Source organism: Tachypleus tridentatus, chromosome 7, assembly GCF_004210375.1.
Source record: "Tachypleus tridentatus isolate NWPU-2018 chromosome 7, ASM421037v1, whole genome shotgun sequence".
In the NCBI taxonomy this organism is placed as follows: domain Eukaryota; kingdom Metazoa; phylum Arthropoda; class Merostomata; order Xiphosura; family Limulidae; genus Tachypleus; species Tachypleus tridentatus.
This window is the reverse complement of record NC_134831.1, coordinates 146655038-146675502: the sequence shown is the minus strand read 5'-3', so window position 1 is coordinate 146675502 and position 20465 is coordinate 146655038. Positions and strand designations below refer to the sequence as shown.

At 34.4% G+C, this 20465-nt stretch overlaps 1 protein-coding gene and 1 long non-coding RNA gene across 4 annotated transcripts in view; one reads left to right on the top strand and one right to left on the bottom strand.

Moving 5' to 3' along the window:
• LOC143256849 (T-box transcription factor TBX20-like) overlaps positions 1–17908 on the top strand; it is a 54932-nt gene extending 37024 nt beyond the window's left edge. Inside the window, exons 4-6 of one of the 2 annotated variants that reach the window (XM_076514605.1) lie at positions 2011–2175; positions 9618–9694; positions 16511–17908. In XM_076514605.1, coding sequence (XP_076370720.1) covers positions 2011–2175; positions 9618–9694; positions 16511–17009 — 741 coding nt within the window. In that variant the 3' untranslated portion in view covers positions 17010–17908. Of the gene's footprint in view, positions 1–2010; positions 2176–9617; positions 9695–13665; positions 14819–16510 lie in introns of those variants that run through there. The other variant, XM_076514606.1, reaches the window with a different exon arrangement.
• LOC143256850 (uncharacterized) overlaps positions 10161–20465 on the bottom strand; it is a 71097-nt gene continuing 60792 nt past the window's right edge. For both annotated transcript variants that reach the window (XR_013031576.1, XR_013031575.1), the window contains 2 exons: positions 16788–16951; positions 10161–10361 (listed from right to left, as the gene is read on the bottom strand). This is a non-coding gene — a long non-coding RNA (uncharacterized LOC143256850). The remainder of the gene's footprint in view (positions 10362–16787; positions 16952–20465) is intronic.

Below are 20465 nucleotides of genomic sequence, written 5' to 3'. Positions count from 1 at the left end.
AAACAATGCGGGAAAAATATTTCTTCTATACATATATTAATATGACCTTTTATCGTAAAGACGAATTTAAATCTTTTTTCAACAGTACGTCAAGAACAACGTGTTACGTATTCCCATGAAACGTGTTATTGCAAGTGTTTAATGCTGGGATGACTTCTATCTAGTTTGACTCAACTAGAGTGTTAAACACTAAGTAAAAGGTGCCCTAGGTGTCTCAGCCCATTAGGAGAAATACACAATGTATTCTTAATTTATTGCGCGCCAATAAGAGTCACACATATTAATTTTTAACGTACTGTCCCAACAAGTTATTTTCTTTCCTTAAACTTATACAACATTAGAAGCATCTTTGTTGAAATATAATAATATAATGTATGTTTTTTCCTACGAGTCCACACTTCTGGAATACTCTGTAGATTCAATGAAGGGATAACCATCGTTCTAGAAATACTCAATGAAGTATGCAGAATTTAGATACTCAAAAAATAAGTCACTAAAAACAATAAATAGAACAAAATTAGATATCATGAGAGAAACTGAAGCTTCTAGTCCTTTGAAGATCTGACTAGTTACATGTGTTTGTAGAATTACCGCTGTACCAACGGGGAACAATTAGTTACGTAATAAAACTTTGCACATGGCACTATCTTATAGTAGCACTAATCTAAAATGCTGTTTCAGTTCTTGTATACTTCGAATTAAGCCAATTTGATCCATATGATCTTCAAATTGGAATGTGAAACATACAGTAACCAATGTCATCAGATGGTTGGCTGTTTCAGGAATGGTAGACAGTATCTCAACACATAGTTTTTCCATTCATGTTCGTTATATTATTGCTCAGAATATGTTTCCCCATTCAGTGGCATCAGAAATGTGTAATGGATAAATAGCCAGCTATGAAATCGACTCTGAAGCTCAAAATCATTTGCGAGTGTAAACAATTTCGTTTTTTTACATAGTTTATTGTTCGATGCGGTATTTAATATTTTCAATCTGAACGATACCTGATGCTAGAAATAAGCTAAACGCTCTGATCAGAGTGGCACAGCGGTATGTCAATGGACTTCTACTGTTGTGACCCCATCAGCTAGTTTTTAAAATTTTTGATTTTGAAATTTATACGTTCTAAATAATACTTATATTTGTCAGATAAATTCGTAATAATTTACTCGTTCTCTGAGGAGCCATAGACTTCAAAATGCTTTATTGGTTTGGGGTTTGTTTTGTTTTGCTTTGAATTTCGCGCAAAGCTACACGAGGGCTATCGCGCTAGCCGTCCCTAATTTAGTAGTGTAAGACGAGAGGGAAGGCAGTTAGTCATCACTACCCACCGCCAACTCTTGGGCTACTCTTTTACCAACGAATAGTGCGATTGACCATAACGTTATAACGCCCCAACAGCTAAAAGGGAAAGCATGTTTGGTGTGACGGGGATTCGAACCCGCGACCCTCAGATTACGATGCTTTATTGGATAATGATCTCTTTTAATACGGAATTCTGGCAAGGTAACCTCCATGGATACTGTTCCAAAAACCACATTAAACCAGTTTTACTTTTTGACTGTTACTACACTTTTATATGTAAAGAAAAACGCCTTTCGGTCATAATAATATCGCGTGTATTTTACAGCAAATTTACTATAATTACTGTTATAGTATTTGTCACAATTAATATTAGTGTTTTTTTTTGTTAATGCAATTTAATTCACTTCTTTACTGTTATAAAAAGGAATTTTCTCTATGAAAAAAAGATAAATTTGAAATTTTACTGAGCTATTTATTTGTTTACTGTGATTATCCACTGTTTTATAACATTATAAACTAACTTTCACTGTTTGCCATTAAAAAAAAGCAATTTTCGTAATAATGATTCGGATCATTCGTTATATCTCTTTCTATATTTTCACCAACTGCGAGTGTCTGTCATGTGAAATGTTATTACAGTAGTAGTTGTAGTTGTTTTGACATAAAAAAGTTACTTTCCAATTACATTGACCTGTTTTATAGATAGTTCTGAACTCAATGCATAAGTATCAACCAAGAATTCATCTAGTTCGAAGAAAGAACTTGTTTCCAAACACTTCAATCAGCGATCTGGAAACGGAAGACTTCAGGACGTTTGTGTTTCCTGAAACGTTGTTTACAGCCGTCACAGCCTATCAAAATCAACTTGTGAGTATTCATACTTCGTCCAATCACACATTAGAGCTCCTTTTCACATTATAGAAGGAATGTTAGATAAATATTGTCATTCGTTTTTAAAACACTTGTGATATGTTTTAAAAGCTGTGTAGTTGGACAGAACCACTATATAATTATAAAAGTGTAACAACCTAAATATAAATTTGTGTTCAATTTAACAAGGGTCACGGGTTCGAATCTCCATTGGACAAATACATGCTCGCCCTTTCAGCCGTGGGAACATTATAATATGACGATCAATCCCAGTATTCGTTGGTAAAAGAGTAGCCCACGAGTTGGCGGTGGGTGGTAATGACTAGCTGCCTTCCCTCTAGTCTTACACAGCTAAATTAGGGACGTTTAGCGCAGATAGCCCTTGAGTAGCTTTGCGCGAAATTTAAAACCAAAAAACAATTTAACAAAATTCGAAACTTCTAGTGTTTGTGTTGAAGATCTATCTATTATGTAGAGTGACTTATTTATAATTATTACTAATACTACAAATTTTTGAGGATATTAATTTGAACTCAATATCTAATTTAAAAAGTTAAACACAGATACAAAAGCGCACGCATACACACACACACACATATATATATATAAAAATTAAATATCTTGCAAGTAATAAATAGTTTGATTTATTTCAGTTTAATTAATATACATATATATCACAAAATATGTTTATATTTGAATAACATCATAGCATGTTTTATTGATACGTTTGTGGTCCTTTGAAGTGAGGTTGATCCTCAAAACATGACGATAGATCCGTTTAATAGTGTTAAAGTCGACAAGATATTTAGTGCGAAGTAATTCTACGCTGTATGACTGAATTCATCATAAATAAAGAAGGACTGAGCACAAACTTATATTTACAATAAACTATCTTTATTTAAAACGAACACGGTTAAAATGTATATTTAACTGGTCAGAAAATGTAGTGGCTATTACTATACAGTTTGTTCTCTTTTAGTGATCTCAAATTTTGAACTGTATCTCTCAGGATCGTATTCCAGATTAAACCACATGAAATTTTGTCCTTGATTGAATAATTCTGACGTTAGTTACTTACCTAGAGCAACTGATATTAAACACGTGATTAGTCCTTCGTAAATGAAATACAAAAAAAAGTCCCTACCTCTCGATGTCACTCGATCGCCAGTGTAAAAGATGCTTGTCTAACTTTATATTCAATTATCTTAACTGGTGCTACTCTAGATGTGTGATATCGTACAATGGGCAACTAAAGTGAAAGGAATTTAATGACAATATTGTCCAATGTGGTGGGAAGACAACGCAAAATAACAACTTTTGAAAATTTCATTATTAAAGAGAGAGGTAAAAAATACTTAAGTACTGCCCAGTAATTAGCATGCGTACAGTATATTATAGGGTTTGTGGTTCGCGCCACTTCACCGCAATAAAATTTTAAAAAATCCACTTTCTGAATGCATCATAACAGAAACAGTCAAATCCCATTATTTGATTACAGTAGCCAAAGAGTTGGCAGTGGGTAGTATTGACTATCTGCCTTCTCTCTAGTCTATCACTGAAGAATTAGAGGAAGTCAACAAAGATAACCCTGAAGAACTTTTGACGACATTTTAAAAAGTAACAACAATAAAATCTTGTGTACTTGGAATTTTTGAAACAGCTGATATAGTAATAGTTGTCGGTAATGTTGGATCTAGTACAACTTTTACGTTTTCTTATTAAAAATAGACCAGCACTAAATTACTTACGCAACTTAAAAACCTCTTCCACCTGTTTTATGATTTATCTATCTTACTTACGCCCAGATGTGCCAACAGTAGAATATTTGAGCTAAAATCACTTAGGATTAAATGTACTGATATATTTAAAGTTCACTTTGTTTCATTCTTAAGGTCAGCCTGCTAATTAGCAAGTAAAACCTTTATTGACATAAAAATATATTCAGACCAGTTCATGAATATGGTAAAAATATCTGTCACTCTGACTAATATTTCAAAGGGAATGGTTCATTTATCAGGGACATGATATAAAAACTGTTTCATTAATACTAACGAGCAAATTACAAAGATAATAATAGTAAAACAGTTTGTGTAAAGCCAGCAACTCGCAGAATTCGAATTCTCAAATAAATTGATTTTGAGCAAACAAGTATTCCAACAATGAATTTTAAGAGAATTTTATAACCCGAGACTGAAAAAAACTTATATTCACTTTAGAGATTATGAAAGTAAGAGAAAAAGTAGAAATATGAAAGCATACCGCTATCGTCGAGACCAACAAAATCTTATTATGCCTTTAAAGGCAGCTAGTTGACATGTGTGGGGTTTCACAAGTCACGCAACAGTGTCCTTTGTTTATTAAACTAAATAACAAACCGCATAGGCTTAATGCCAATTTTATCTATTGGTGAATGTACGTGATACATTATAATGAAAATAAGGGGACTAATTCAAGAGAATGCTTTCAAACACCGCAACAATCGATAGACTTAAATAAACAAGAGTAGTTTCACATGTCGAAACATTTTAATTTTAAAAAAGAAGAAAAATGTAGTCTTTCTTGTAGGTTCTTATGAAGATTATTGTGAAAGTAGCGTGAGGGCTAAAGAATTATATTGTAGAACAAATAAATTAATGTATAAGATAGTGTCATCTTATTTTGTTTGTTTCGGGTCTCGTTTGATAATCTGTTACTGAATGTCTGATGAAAATAAAAGTTTGTCTTCAGTTTTAATACACTGTCCATGCCTCTTTGCCCGGCATGGCCAGATGGGTTAAGGCTTTCGACTCGTAATCTGAGGGTCGCGGGTTCAAATCCCCGTAGCACCAAACATGCTCGCCCTTTCAGCAGTGGGGGCGTTATAATGTTACAGTCAATCCCACTATTCGTTGGTAAAAGAGTAGCCCCAGAGTTGGCAGTGGGTAGTGATGACTAGCTGCCTTCCCTCTAGTCTTACACTGCTAAATTAGGAACGGCTAGCGCACATAGCCCTCGAGTAGCTTTGCGCGAAATTAAAAAACAAACAAACAATGCCTCTTGTAAACATTTGGGTTTCTTATCGATATTGCATTTTATATGTATCGTAATGTTTGTTTGTTTGTAGTTAAGCACAAAGCTTGCATAATGGGTTATCTGTGCTGTACACACCGCAAGTATCGCAACCCGGTTTTTAGCGTATAAATCCATAAACGTACCGTTGAGCCACTGGGGAAGAATAATATATAATGTATAAAAAAAAATAATAAATTACGCAAACATTGTGATACCTAATCCATTTAAACACATAATAAATAATGTAAGAATTCAGTGTGCAAAGGAAACCGTATTCAGCTTTGGAGGGTGAACAAACAATGACCAGAAAATTCTATAATTCAACGTTCCCTTTTACCCAGTTCAAAGTACAAAATGAAGCAGACTTGTAGAAGTATTTTCACTACAAACAACATATAGAGACATTTTCAATACAACTAAAAATACTAGATATAGTGCAAAAGGTTAGAGCAATTTATAATCCTTTTTAAGCTTTACGACACTTTTTTCTTGAACCACATTTTGTATAGCGATCGTGTTTTTAGCTACATACTATGTTACTGGGTTAAAGATAAAACACAGAATAAAAAAAATTAATTCATACGCTGTGACGTCTATTTCCTACTAATGTAGTGAGTGTAACAAAATATTTCTTATCACAAAGAATCGGAAGAAATAGTCCCTTCTGAAATGTAGGTTCTATACTTTCTGTTGCGAGTATTTTCATAACGAATCGTTTTCTTTATATGATGCCTTCTTACAACATATATTAAAATTCGTAAAATCAATACCCTAATCATAAAAACTGTTGTTTTCATTTTTTTGCCAAAATTGCAAATACTTTGATGTTATCTTGAATTTTAAGAAATAGCAAGTTCAAAATATGTTTTTTATTTTCCAAAATGTCATATAACCAATTCAAATAACGACAAGGTATAGAGGTCATAAAAAACGTTTTTACATACTGTGAAAGGCATATCTCGTTTGTTTCAGTTTAAACTATGTTTACAAACCTACCGTGTGAAATTAGTGACAAATTATCACATAATTTGATATTGATGTGAACATATTATACTTCACAAAATTATAAACCTACCATTCACAAAATTATTCCTAAATTTGCCATTCTTTATAGTTTTAAATCGCAACGTATATTGCATGTAAGTATTTAAATGCCAAGGTTGAATAAATATGTTAGCGCATAAAATAATTTTGAACTGTCTTCTGTGTTAACATCTTATAATATGTTTAAATAACGAAATACTCGTGTTAATTTGAAAAAAACGGAGAAAATAGAAAGTAAATATTTTTTATTTCTTCGATGAGATATGTATTTAGTTACAGCCACCTTACAGAGAACGAGAAAGACAAATGTATTAAATAAATGCTAGTGAGGTTTGGTTTGAATTTCGCGCAAAGCTACACGAGGGTTATCTGCGCTAGCCGTCCCTAATTTAGTAGTTTAAGATTAAAGGGAAGACAGCTAGTCATCACCATCCACCGCCAACTCTTGGGCTACTCTTTTACCAACGAATACTAGGACTGACCGTCACTTATAACGCCCCGACGGCGGAAAGGGCTAGCATGTTTGGTGTGACAGGGATTCGGACCCACAACACTCGTTGAGTACTTTAACCAACTGGCCGGGATATGCTAGTGAGAGAGAGAGAGAGAGATCTGATTGTGTGTCTGTATTTCCTTATATCCAGGGCTATCTAGTGAATCCATAGACTTACCGCTGTACCAGCGGGTGACGAAAGATCTTATTGTGAGGGCAGTAAACTAGTAATAAATATCAATATTTACTCTCTTTGCAGATTTCTCATGTGATTGAAAAATAAAATTAAAAAGTATGACCAGTTGAGTGTACTTCATTTAAAACTTTCATATCAAAATTTATACGCATCATTCTTCAATTCCTTTAAATATAGAATAAAAATTGGTTTATATTGAATTTCGCGCAAAGCTACAAAAGAACTACCTGCGCTAGCCGCCCTTACTTCAGCAGCGAAAAACTAGAAAGAAATCAGCTAGCTAGTCCTCACAACTCATCGTCAACCTTTGGGCTACTAATAGTTGAACTGACCGTAACTTTTTAACGCCTCCACGGCTGAAAAGGCGAGCTATTTTGGTTGGACGGAAATTTGAAACCGCGACCCTAAGATTGTGAGTCAAACGACCTAACCACCTATCCTTGGGGAGTCTATAGAATAAATGTAATAACAACACATATCTATACATAATTTTTCTCTCGTAAAGATACCGTAGCGTGAGCGTCTAATCAAAATCTCCCAACGAAATACTGTATTTAAGTTTTGTTTTGTTTTTTTATTCTCGCATGGTACTAAAGATTTAGATTGAATTACCTTTGGACCTGATAAAGTTGATGGTTTGCAGGAAGTAATTATAAATATAATTATTAACAGGATAAAAAGTTGACAGCTTGCGTCGTTAGTTGTTCTTTTCTATTCACTTTTTTCTTTTAGTTCTTCTATCTTGTCAACATTTTGCCTGTGTTAGAGCGGCCTGGCATGGCCAGGTGATTAAGGTACTCGACTCGTAATCTGAGGGTCATGGGTTCGAATCCCCCTCACACAAAAGCATGCTCGCCATTTCAGCCGTGGGATGTTTGTTATATTGTGATGGTCAATCCCACTACTCGTTGGTAAAAGTAGCCCAAGAGTTGACGGTGGGTGGTAATGGCCTTCCCTCTAGTCTTACGCTACTAAATTAGGGACGGCTAGCGCAAGCAGCCCTCGAGTAGCTTTACGCGAAATTCAGAACCAAACCCAAACCTGTATTAGAGATATTAATACGTTGTTGAATTGATATCTTTGTATCATAAAGTTATACGTTGAATTTTATTTTTGTGCAACCTGTGGCAGTTACTTTGGCTTAGGAACAAAGCTACCTTACTGTGCCATTAGCAGGAATTAACCCCAAATTTTAGAGTTTTAAGCCTTTAACTAGCAGAAGGCCCTATGCAAGTTTCCAATCTCTTTGAAACGTTTTATGTCGAAACTGTTAACACATTGTTAAGAAGTTGAAGTTTTCAATTAATTTCTTTATATCAGATGTTTTTTGTTGAATTGCAGTTTTTTCACAAGTAATTGCAGTTTTATATCCCTCATATTACATTAGATATATATGTGTATAGCACACATATACACATATTAGATACAAGATGAATTCTTACTTGTCATAAATAAAATGTAAGATCGTGTCAAATTTGTTTCAAAATATAACTGTAGTTTTGAGTGGCTAAGCTATCCTAAATGCATAAATATAAGATCCTGAACCTTGTTGTAAGGTATAGGTTTCATTAATTTCACTAGCGTTTGAAGATCTGATGCGCATTAAAATTCGTGGTGAGCAAAATATAGAGAAAAAGTCGAAACTGTAAGTGTGTGTTGATAGCAGAAACCCACAAAACATTTGTGGTCAAATTAGTATATTTATTATAACAGTACTATTTTAAATAGAGGGTTTCTAGAACAATAAAACAAAATATTGTAATCTCAGGCACCGAAATCTGTAAGACCACTTTCTTAGGCCTAACATTAATATGTACGGCCTATATTCAATAAAAAGATAAATTAACATTGAAAGTGCTTTACGTTTTTTTGCTTTAGTGTAGTTAGGATTAAACTTTATTGAACTCTATAGACTATCAATAAATAAGCTTATAATACTATTATACTACCTAAAGCTAGACTTTTATTTAAAACTAATAATAAGTTTTTATATGTCGTTGTACAAAATGTTTATTAAAGTGGGTTTATATATATATTTATATAAACACGTCCACTTTTTCTTTATATCCGATAAAATAAAGTGTGCGTCATGCGCATTTAGAAGTAATAAGTTTTACAAATTGTTTACTAAAGAATATATGCCTTTTCTTTATATCCGTTGAAATAAAATGCGAGCGCATTTAGATAGTAATATGAGTACGCATTCACAGGATAGGTAAAATCTGATGTTATTATAATGTACTGTGTACATAGTAGAACATTTCGAGTTAAAAATGATACGTGATGTCTGTTTAATTTGATATGTATGTTTATAAGTAGATACATATACGTATGTTTTCAGGAACAATATTAGTGTTGTAACTTGATTGGTTTGTTCTGAATTTCGCGCATAGCTACTCGAGCTTATCTGCGCTAGCCGTTCTTAATTTGGGTTACTCTTTTATTAACGAATAGTGGAATTGACCGTCACATTATAGCGCCCCCACGGCTAAGATGGGCGAGCATGTTTTGATGTGACGGAGATTCGAACCCGCGACCTTCGGATAATAAGTCGAGTGCTTTAACCACCTGGCCATGGCGAGCCTAGTTATAACTTGATAAATAGATTGTTGTTTATGATGTTTCTTACGTTAATCTGTAATGTTTCTTTTCTAGATAACAAAACTGAAAATTGACAGCAACCCCTTCGCTAAAGGATTTCGTGAATCGTCTCGTATAACGGAAATAGGAAAGTACGAAATTAAACATACAGTTTTGAATTTATTTACTACAATAATAATTTACATGCCTTAAGAAAAACATCGTAAGATTCGTCCTAGGAATATCCTTATTCTTTGGTAATTACTGTAGACATATTGAACATAATACCTCCAGCAAACAAATATAGTTTAATGAGTCAGCTAGTCCTTTTTACACGTAGTTCATAAATTTTTGTTCTGTTTTTAATAGCTTATTCAGATACTAAACTTCCAAATAAAATGCAAAATACTTTTCAGCATTGAACTCTTCTAGTTCTTTGAAGACTTTTTTGAGTACTGGTCTGTTATTTTCTCACTATGTCAAAACTCTTGTCAGATAATGTATATCAGCCGTCATAAACTATTTCTGTGCTTCTGCTAATTTTTGACAAAGTGCCTAATATTTCAGTTATAACATCCGACTGACGAGAAAAGGCACCATCTTTTTTTCAGCATTTCATGAACTTTTCACAATTGGTTTATTTCTATACTTCATTGGAATTTATAACACGTAAGTTGTTGATGTGTATAAGATATGAGGAATGGATTCAGAAACATTTTGATGAGACTTTGATCTTGGATAAATCACCCTCCAAATATGGAACTCCTGTGTTTAAAAGAACTCATCTCGTTTCAGATCAGTAGTCAGGAATATAAGAAGCTAGGAAGAGAAGTAAACTTAGGTTAGAGTATATTGTAATGTTTAGGTTGATTGTTGTTGTTAACACAAAACTACAAAATAGGCCCAGCTGTTCTTTGTCCACCAAGAGTATCGAAACCAGATTTTTTTTTTTAGAGGTATAAGCACTCAGACTTACAGCTCAGCCACTGTGGGGCATATTGTAATTTAACAAGGTAATATTTGTTAATTTGTAATAAAAGATTAGAACAATGTGTGTTTAGTACCAGAATGTAAACAGTAAGTGGGTACCATAGTAAAGAAACCGTACCGATAAAATAAATAAAATATGCTTTAGACCTTCCCAGTAGGAAGTTTAACAATCGTCTTACATAAGCGAGAAGCAATGATATATTTAACTGATGTTTGCTGGTCTATTAAGAACGGTTCATAAGTGTTAGATGGGTGTGTTTCAATCAAATGCTTGCCCTTGTTTCCAAACAACTCTATAAAACGGTCAGGAAAATTATCCTTATATACCTTAGCCACACCTATTTGCTAAACAGATCGTCAGTGTTATTTCAAGCGAAAGTTTTATTTCCGTTATGGTGCTATTAATGCAAAAATCTAAGTCTGTTGACATATTAATGCTGTTGTTGTTTTGTTGTTTTGAACTAAGCACAAAGCTACACAATGGGCTATCTGTGTTCTGCCCACCACGGGTATCGAAACCCAGGTTTTAACGTTTTAAGTCCGCAGACATACCGCTGAGCCACTGGGGGGGGCCATATTAAGATCAAAGTTTAATAAAGGTTTATATCACTTGCAAACACCTCTCCATTCTGCCGTGCTCTTGATATTATTTTCTTTTTACTGTCCAATTACAATGAGTGTGTTTTTTGTGTTTTTCTTATAGCAAAGCCACATCGGGCTATCTGCTGAGCCCACTGAGGGGAATCGAACCCCTGATTGTAGCGTTGTAAATCCGTAGACATACTGCTGTACTAGCGGGGGGCCACCAATTACAATGAACCAAAGATGTTTGTCGCTGCTTCGTCTGCTTAACAAACACTTGGATCATATATTTTTTTATTCAAGAAACTGATAGGAGTTTCATGCACTTAAATAAAAGTATTTTTGAGTTGCCACATAAATAGTTGTGGTTTCTTCTTTATGATGACGCTTAGCTCATCGTAATGCAAACTTACCTGCTTCTTCAAAGTTCGAAATTCAAATTATGCGAACCAAATCAATTTCCCTATTTGATGAGACACCTAGAGAATGGGTAGTTTCATATGCTCATTTATGGCACTGGAATTTTTATATTGTTTGTATTTCCTTTCACATGCTTTACACCCATTCCTTAAGCCCCTGACACATTTTGATCAAATACATATACGTTTAGATAAAAGGATCAACGAACAAAACCGTACTTTTTCGTTATTTGTGTTCGTACGAGTACTTGTAATACTCTTGTAGCAATTCATTTCTAATGTTTTGTTTGTTTTGAATTTCGCGCAAAGCTACACGAGGGCAATCTGCGCTAGCCATCCCTAATTTAGCAGTGTAAGACTAGAGGGAAAGCAGCTGGTCATCACCGCCCACCGTCAACTCTTTTACCAACGAATATTGGGATTGACCGTAACATTATAACGTCCCGACGGCTAAAAGTGTGAGCATGTTTTGGTGTGACGGGGATTCGAACCCGCAACCCCCAGATTACGCGTTGAGCGCCCTAACCACCTGGTCATGCCGGGCCTTTTCTAATGTTCATATGTTCCTTAAATGGAAGAAACATGAAAAGAGCAACTAATTAAATTTTGGAACCGAGACAAAGAGTCAGCCAATATTAATACAGAAATACTGAATGTATTGCGAGTTTACACATATACAGACTGTGGACGATGTTCTAAGCTTACTCACATAGAACATTTTACAAGGTTACTTATATATACAGAAACTGCTGAAAACGTTGCGAATTTATTTATACCTTTTAACTCTTGAACATTATGACTTCCCGAACTGTTGAAAACGTAGCGACTCTATTTATAGAAGCTGCTGGAAATATTGTATTGAGACACATTGATTATGGTACAGTTTTATACATAGGAACTGCTATAAGTATGAATTAAAACGTAGGATCTGTTGAATGCGTAATGATTTTACACACAAAAAACGTAACTATAATGCAAGTTTAGATAATGGAGCTGATGAAGGTACGTACTAGAGTTTGCATAAGATGCACTTTATCTTACTTTTGAATAGAATATTGTGTTAGTGAAAGAACGTTACTCTAACCAGTGTTTAATTATATAGCTTGTGCATTTAATTATAGATTAATAGTTTATAGTGAATTTTAAATTTTTAGTTTACCAGTAATCGGACTTGACTTAAAATATCTGGTTAATATTCGAGAGCAAAACTTTTCTAAATATTGATGAGAAAGGCATTTAAACTTATATTTTTTTTCTATGTGAAACAAAACTACCAGTACCAATTCTAATATAATAAAATAGATTACACTATCTTATTATCATGAAAACTCATAACGTAGAGGAAATCTTTTGCTTTCACAATGATGAAAGATGTGATTTAATTTAATTGTCCTTTCGCTTCTTCATAAACACAAAGGTAATATTTCACAGTCCGCTCTGTGCCGACCACAGAAATCAAATTTAAATTCTTAGTGCCATATGCTTAATGGATTACTGAAGGTATAATTAGATTTTATCTGCTTAAAACTATATGTAGATTGAATCACATATTAGCCCCCATTGGCTCAACGGTATGTCTGCGTACTTACGACGCTAAAATCCGGGTTTCGATACCCGTGGTGGGCAGAGCACAAATAGCCGATTGCGTAGCTTTGTGCATAACTCAAAAACAAAAAAGAATCACATATTTAGACCTATAAGCCCTGGATGATCTATTGGGGAACAAGTTATATGTTTTAGCGTAATGCTACACAATGGACAATATACCTTTTTGTCCACCCCATAAAATCTAACCTCGAATTTTAGCGTTGTAAATTTACTGCTGACCCAAGGGGCATATGTTTTAAGTAGAAAATGTTATGGTCAGTATAGATTATATAAGCGATCAGAGATGTTGTACTTACATGGTTACTTATAATTTTATCAATATGTGAAAACATATTATACAATAGAGATTTAAATGTAACAGAAACTAAATCCATTTATAAGATACTCAAACTGTATGTTGTTTCGTTTTGAAAAATAACAGTTCATTTAAAATTTTGTAGAGTATTCAGTTCAGCTATAACTTCGTTTCAAGTTGTTACATTTGTTGCACTCAAACTGTTCGTACTTTGTTCTCAATTATTCAGACCTGTTTGAGGAGAAGCTCGTGACTTGTCTGTAACTCCCTTTCCTTAATATGGCCTTTAATTCAAATTCGCCGCCGCTTGTTTGACTGGAGGAATCTCGTGCGACAAAAATAACCTGTCAAGTTTGATTAACGATGAAATATCTGCGCTCTTCTTCGTTACGATACACCTGAGTTCAGTATTCTTACTGTTTTGTTTTGTTTTTTAAATAAATACTAGTGTTGGTTGTTCAGTATAGCATAGCTAAAGGTTTACTGTGATTCAGATTAGGTTCACTTATTTTTATTTCGCTACAAAACCTTGAATAAAGAAAGACGTATTACCATAAATAAGCTTTATTTGAAACTATAACATAATTTCTACGTCTATCAGTTTTCTTGCTTGCCTAAATGATATATGCAACACTGCTTTCAAGTTGACACACACAAAAAAAAACGCTCAAACTTCTTCAAGTTTCTAAAAGCGACTACATGCAGACACACACACACACACACACACACAGAGAGAGAGAAATAAAACGACAGTGATTTATAAATCAACCAAAACTTCCTGTGTATTCATGTGTAAACACATTTTTCGTCGTTTTCAACTGTTTTCCTTTATCTTCTTGAAATTATTCTCAAATCCGTAATGATTACAATTGATGCAGCGTAAGTCGTGCAATACAGTAATAATAAAATTCGCCAACACATTTCAGTATACCACTATAAGCAAATAAACCTACCGCGTGACACAAATTAGAAATTGAGTCGCATTGCCAACTTTATCGGTAACTATTTTCCGTATGGCAAAAACCTATAAACTGTATCACAATGTACAATTGTTTTCGTGAGTTTTTTTTTTTTCCAGATTGCTAAAGTGGGTAATTTATCTTATACTTTAACTTTCTTGATTATTTGTGTCCATATAACAAAAATCTATAAATTTATCGTATATTTCAATTTTCGTGGTAATTTTCAATAAAAAAGTTTAGCACGCAATTTACGTACAAGTTTTATGTCACACACACACACACACACACACACACATACATACATACATACATACATAGAGATGATGACTAGCATCTAAACAGTTAATATTATTGTACTGAGATATAACTTAAACTAAAATAAAATAAAATGTCACCCAGGTGTTTATCATCCATAGATGTACATTGTAAGTAACACAGATACCATGTTCATTCTCGGATTTCTGTTCATTATATTTACAGTTCAATAAATCAAGTGCTCTTAATTGTAAATAGAATTATTTATTGTTAGATTTTTCAAATTTACTAATAGAAAAAGTAAAACTGTTACAGATTTAAGTGATTTCTTCTGAAAATAAAATCTTATATATAAGCAATATTTTGTGTAAATTTGATAATTAAGAAAACAAAATCATAGACTACACCCAAATATGCATAACACGGTCAATCATAACGATTCCATAATGTTGAGGTCCAGAGCATGATATTTATTTTCTAGTTTAAATGGAGAAAACTGATTGGAATAACCAACATGTTATCTCTTGACTCATCAACTTACATTTGTTTCAAACTAAGAAGGTCCGTCATGAATATGTGGTAAGAGCGCTTGACTCGTAATTGTCGCTCGCGGATTCGAATTTCCGTCCCACAAAATATGCCTGCCCTTTCAGCCGCGTTACATTCAATCCAACTGTTCGTTGGTAAAATAGTAAATAGCCCAAGAGTTGACGGTGATGACTAATTGCTTCCCTCTGATTTTTCATTACCAAATTAGGGACGGCTAACGCAGATAGCCTTTAAGTAGTTTTCCGCGAAACACAAGCCTTACAAAACAAAAATTAGAAATATTGGAGAATCGTGGCTCTGTCGATTTGCGAACTATTAATTTCTTCTGAAGAAAAGCCTTCTTCCAAAGTCGTTATAGAGTCGCTACTAACGTTTATAAGTTCTTCTACCAGATTGTTATTTCTTTCTAGGTTATTCTTCTTCGTAAGCGATGTCTCTTTTCTACGATTTATATTTACATTTTTCTTCTTGTATGTTTTAAACTAAATTTCAATTACGCTAATAATAAATAAACTCGCCACCTTCTTCAAGTCGCACCAAACATGCTCGCCCTTTCAGCCGTGGGGGTGTTATAATGTTACGGTCAATCCTACTATTCGTTAGTAAAAGAGTAGCCCAAGAGTTGGCGGTGGGTGATAAAGACTAGCTGCTTTCTCTCTAATCTTACACTGCTAAATTAGGGACAACTAGCGTACATAGCCCTCGTGTAGCTTTGCGCGAAATTCAAAAACAAAAAACAATTGTTCTTCAAGTCCTTTGTACTTATCACATGACAAGAACACTACGAGGAAACAATATTCTGAAATTAATAAATGACTAACTAAGCACAACTATAAATATATTGCAATTCTCTGAAAAGCAGCTTACGCAATGCCTGAGCTAAACGTCCGGGTCAGAGATTAGGAATCAGATAAAGTCATCTCTTATTTTGCATTATTGACCAAAGGATAAAAAACCAGTCGGCAACACCGGCCACACGAAAGGATTTGTATGGGTATAAACCGATTATAAGGATTAACTGTTAGTTTTCTTTAAAAAAAAAAAAAGCATCTGAAAATTTGTTACTTGTTCGGTAATAATACAACGTGAATGTGAAACCTCATAATCACACTCTGGCAAATTAACCATTTGGCCACGCCCGGCTCGCTCGCACACATTACAAAAAACAACCATTAATATACCGTTTACCTTGATTTAATATTAATTGTGATTTATTTGAAATGTCATAGTTACGCTCAAAACAGAGTTGCTGTTTTGAATATGTTTCGTACAATTAAATCTATATTTTTATCTGATTTTTTAACACAGGGAAATATCAAAGTTGGATAGCTCACGTGCCAAGTTTCCCTCATTTTTTGATGTAGATACTGAAAGTGTGCTCTTCCACAGCAAGCCTGCCACGTTAAGTCTAACACCAGGACAGCCAGTTATGTGGAAACCATCAAATGACCAGACTGCATTTTCATCTAAAGACGTATACAATACTATGACTTCTTACCCCAACTATCCTGAAAATATATATCCCTCCTATAATTTAAGTGCCGGTTCTCTTCTTATCAGTCTCCCATACCAAGCACGAACTCACCGTGAACTCAATCCTTCCAGAAGGTTTGGATATTTCGGTGAAATGACGTCACTTGCTAGTTTGGGTGTCATCTCCAGTTCAGCTTATTCACCTTCTGTACTTCGTCCAGTGCCTGATTACCACTTGGATCCCGTTTTAAGTTCTGGTGTTTATAGATATGGCCCCTATTATGTTACAAAAAAAGGTTCTGTGATGCACTATAGAGGTTTGAAGAAACTTTAATCTGATTTGGTATCCAGCTGGACCTGTTAAACAACACGTTGATTTCTGTACATGGAAAGATAACATAATATATATGATATTATCCACTTAGAGTTGAAAACTGCCATTTAATCCATAACTAAAACGAGTGGTGTAGGTTGTAAAAAGATCTTTGTGTAGGTCTTGTTGTGAATTACGGGTATTTCTGTGAGAAAGTGTTGATAGGAATCGTTCACTATAAGAATAACAAAAAGCTCTTAATGTATTTTGATGTAAATACTAATTTCGTGAGACAAAAGCCCTATATTATAGTTTTGGCATATATGAATTTATATCATAATAAGCGCTCTTTCTTCTGGCATAAAACTGATTACGTTTTAAAATGCAAAGATTTAGTATAATGTTCCATCAAACTTGTGTTTTTTTTTCATTTTCATGTACATAGTGTTTGTGAAGCTTTGGTTCGTATATAAATCATGTATGTATTTTTTTCCTGAGAAATGTAATGAAAACGACACAAACCCAGAACTGTTTCTTTTTCTCACCAATTGTCGAAGAATGCTGATTTTTACGATTCAAGATAAACTGAAACAAACTCGTCATTTCTCTACAAAATATTTTTTGAGATATAATTAAATATTTCAAGCAAGAATTAAATGTAATTAAAATTATTATGTTAAGTGTTAAAACCAATTATTCTTAATTTCTTGCCAGAAGATTATTCCTATTTCCGAGATGAATAAAACTCACAGAAATCAAGCCGAAATTAAGAAGGCTTAACTGTATTTTTGTCTTATCTACACTGTGCAATTTATTGAATTTCATCACGTATTCCAGTTATTGCTTGAATGTCAAATGAGCAAGGAAGGAAAATAATTTAAATGGAACTTAGGTAACAGATAACCACCACTAATCTTTGATACCCATCGTTTAAATGTATAAAAGTAATTGGTCTAATATTAATGGTGATAAAGTGTATTGTACATAATAATAATAATTTGTTTCTGAAGTATATGTACTATGAATGTTGATAAATATTTGTATTACAATAACACATCTTTTAAAATAACACAACATTGGATAACAACAAACAAGACTACCTTACGAAATCTTCGTATTGAATACTTTTGTCGATCAACCCGTTTATCTCATTCGTCTATTTTTTTTTCTTTTTTGCTATAACATTTTTCCGTTCGACTTCTAAGAGCAATTTGATAACAAGCAATAGCAGTTCAGCTATTTTCGCAGTCTACGTTTTAATTCCACAGGGTTGTTTGTTTTGAATTTCGCGCAAAACTACATGAGGGCTATCTGCACTAGCGTCCCTAATTTAGCAGTGTAAGACCAGAGGGAAGGTACAGTGGAGCGCCATTAAGCCGCGGACCAATAAACCGCGAAATCGCTTAAGCCGCTGTAACAAGTCTTGTGAGCGAGGAGTATCGCGGCTCACCGCTAATATAAGAACGTGTAAAAACGCGGCTTACGAATTTAATCCTGGCTTTATAACTTCAAGGGGATATTTAAAAAGGATTTGCTTTAATTTGGGAAATAAATAAAATATATTACAATAGAAATCGACCGTTAATCTACCTTATCCGCTCTCTATGTCAGCTTTATGGAGGCCGCCATTGTTACCGAATCACACCTCTCCATACATCAAAGTAAATCCGCGGTAAATCCGTGGAAAAGTGATCAATAATTAAAGTATTATTTTTAATTCGATAATCCGATATAATGATCACGCAATGGCCCGGATGAGGCTCCTCTGCGGAGCTGTTGGCGACTTCGGCTATTCAGTCACAAAGGTTTAAGCCACGATTAAGCAAGTTGACCCCCCAAATACCGCGGCTTAACGGCGCTCCACTGTAGCTAGTTATCACCACCCACCGCCAACTCTTGGGATACTCTTTTACCAACGAATAGTGCGTCAAACAATAACGTCCCCCCCCGGCTGAAAGAGCGAGTATGTTTGGTGTAACGGAGATTCGAACCAGCGACCCTCAGACTACGAGTCGAGAGCCTTAACCATAGGACATGCAAGAAATATGTTAAGTACCGTAATAACAAACATAAATATTTGAAGAAAATAAAACAAATAACATTTTAGTAGTTCGTTTACAACCGTGTTTTAAACAATTATTAATAATTTATGTTGAAAAACAAAACCTAAACATGTACATTTTATTTTTAAAAACATCTCGAGATTCTGTGTATACATCTCAGCTTCCAGTGATGTTGGTAATGAACAATTGGTTTGATTGTTTTGTTGGAATTTGCACAAAGCTCCACGAGGGCTATCCGAGCATCACTCTTCCTAGTACGATTAGAGGGAAGAGACCTAGAGAATATTATACACCACCAACCAACTCGTGGGCTATTCTAAACGAATAGTGGGATTTGACAATCATTCTTATTATGCATCCACGACCCAAACAAGTAGTAACAGAGTATGAACTACTGAATCTTACATCCACAGTCCAGAACAAGAAGTATTATAACATTCTCGGTCGCTTAATTTAAATTGTTTAATTTCGCGTTATGATACTCGAGGGCTATCTGTACTAGCGATCCCTAATTCTTAAATGATACACTAGAGAGAAAAGGGCTAGTCAACATCAACCACTGTCAACTCTTGGGCTTCTCTTTTACCAACGAATAATGGGATTAAGTGTCACTTATAACGCCCCTCCGGCTGAACGGGCAAGCATGTTTGGTGTGATTAGGATTCGAACTCAGGGCACTCAGATTACGAGTCAACCGCACTAATCACCTGGCCGTGCCGGGCCACACAGCAAAATGGTGATGTTAACTATGCACAAGGCAAACAGGTTTTAACCAATGCACCCTCAACTTAATTCCACTACTGGATATTTTCATGCACCAACTAAAAAAAAACGGCAACAAAAATAACGTCGCAACCCTTTCTTATTAGGATGTGCACAAAGAGAGACTTCTAAACTACTAAACTACACAGAGTCAAAGGATAAACATTTCGAAGAAGATAGCTCCAATATTCTTCATGTGAAAACGGAAGATTTCGTATGATAGAGTGGTCAATAGAACAAATACAACTTATAAATTAAAACTGACAAAGTGCAGGTTTGATTGATGGAAGAACCACTGTAATGAAGCTACTTTTATCTGCTGGTACCTTCATCAAGATCATATACAAGAATGTGTAGTGATGATGACTTGCAAGCTTCGTGCCACATCTGGAAGTCATCAGATATTTACCAGAGCCAAATATCCAAAGAAGCTGGAATTTCATTCCTTAACATACACGCCAAGTTTTCCAGTACAGATATAACAGACTTGTGTGTTCGACATGCTTAAAATTGATCTTGGAAATTTATAATCACAAACTGTGGGAAATCTGCCAATACGTATGGCCTTCAATTAACATCATAATTTTGTTTTCTCACAGAGAATAATATTGCATTGCTTTGGCTGTAGACAGAGGACGTCAATGATGAAAAA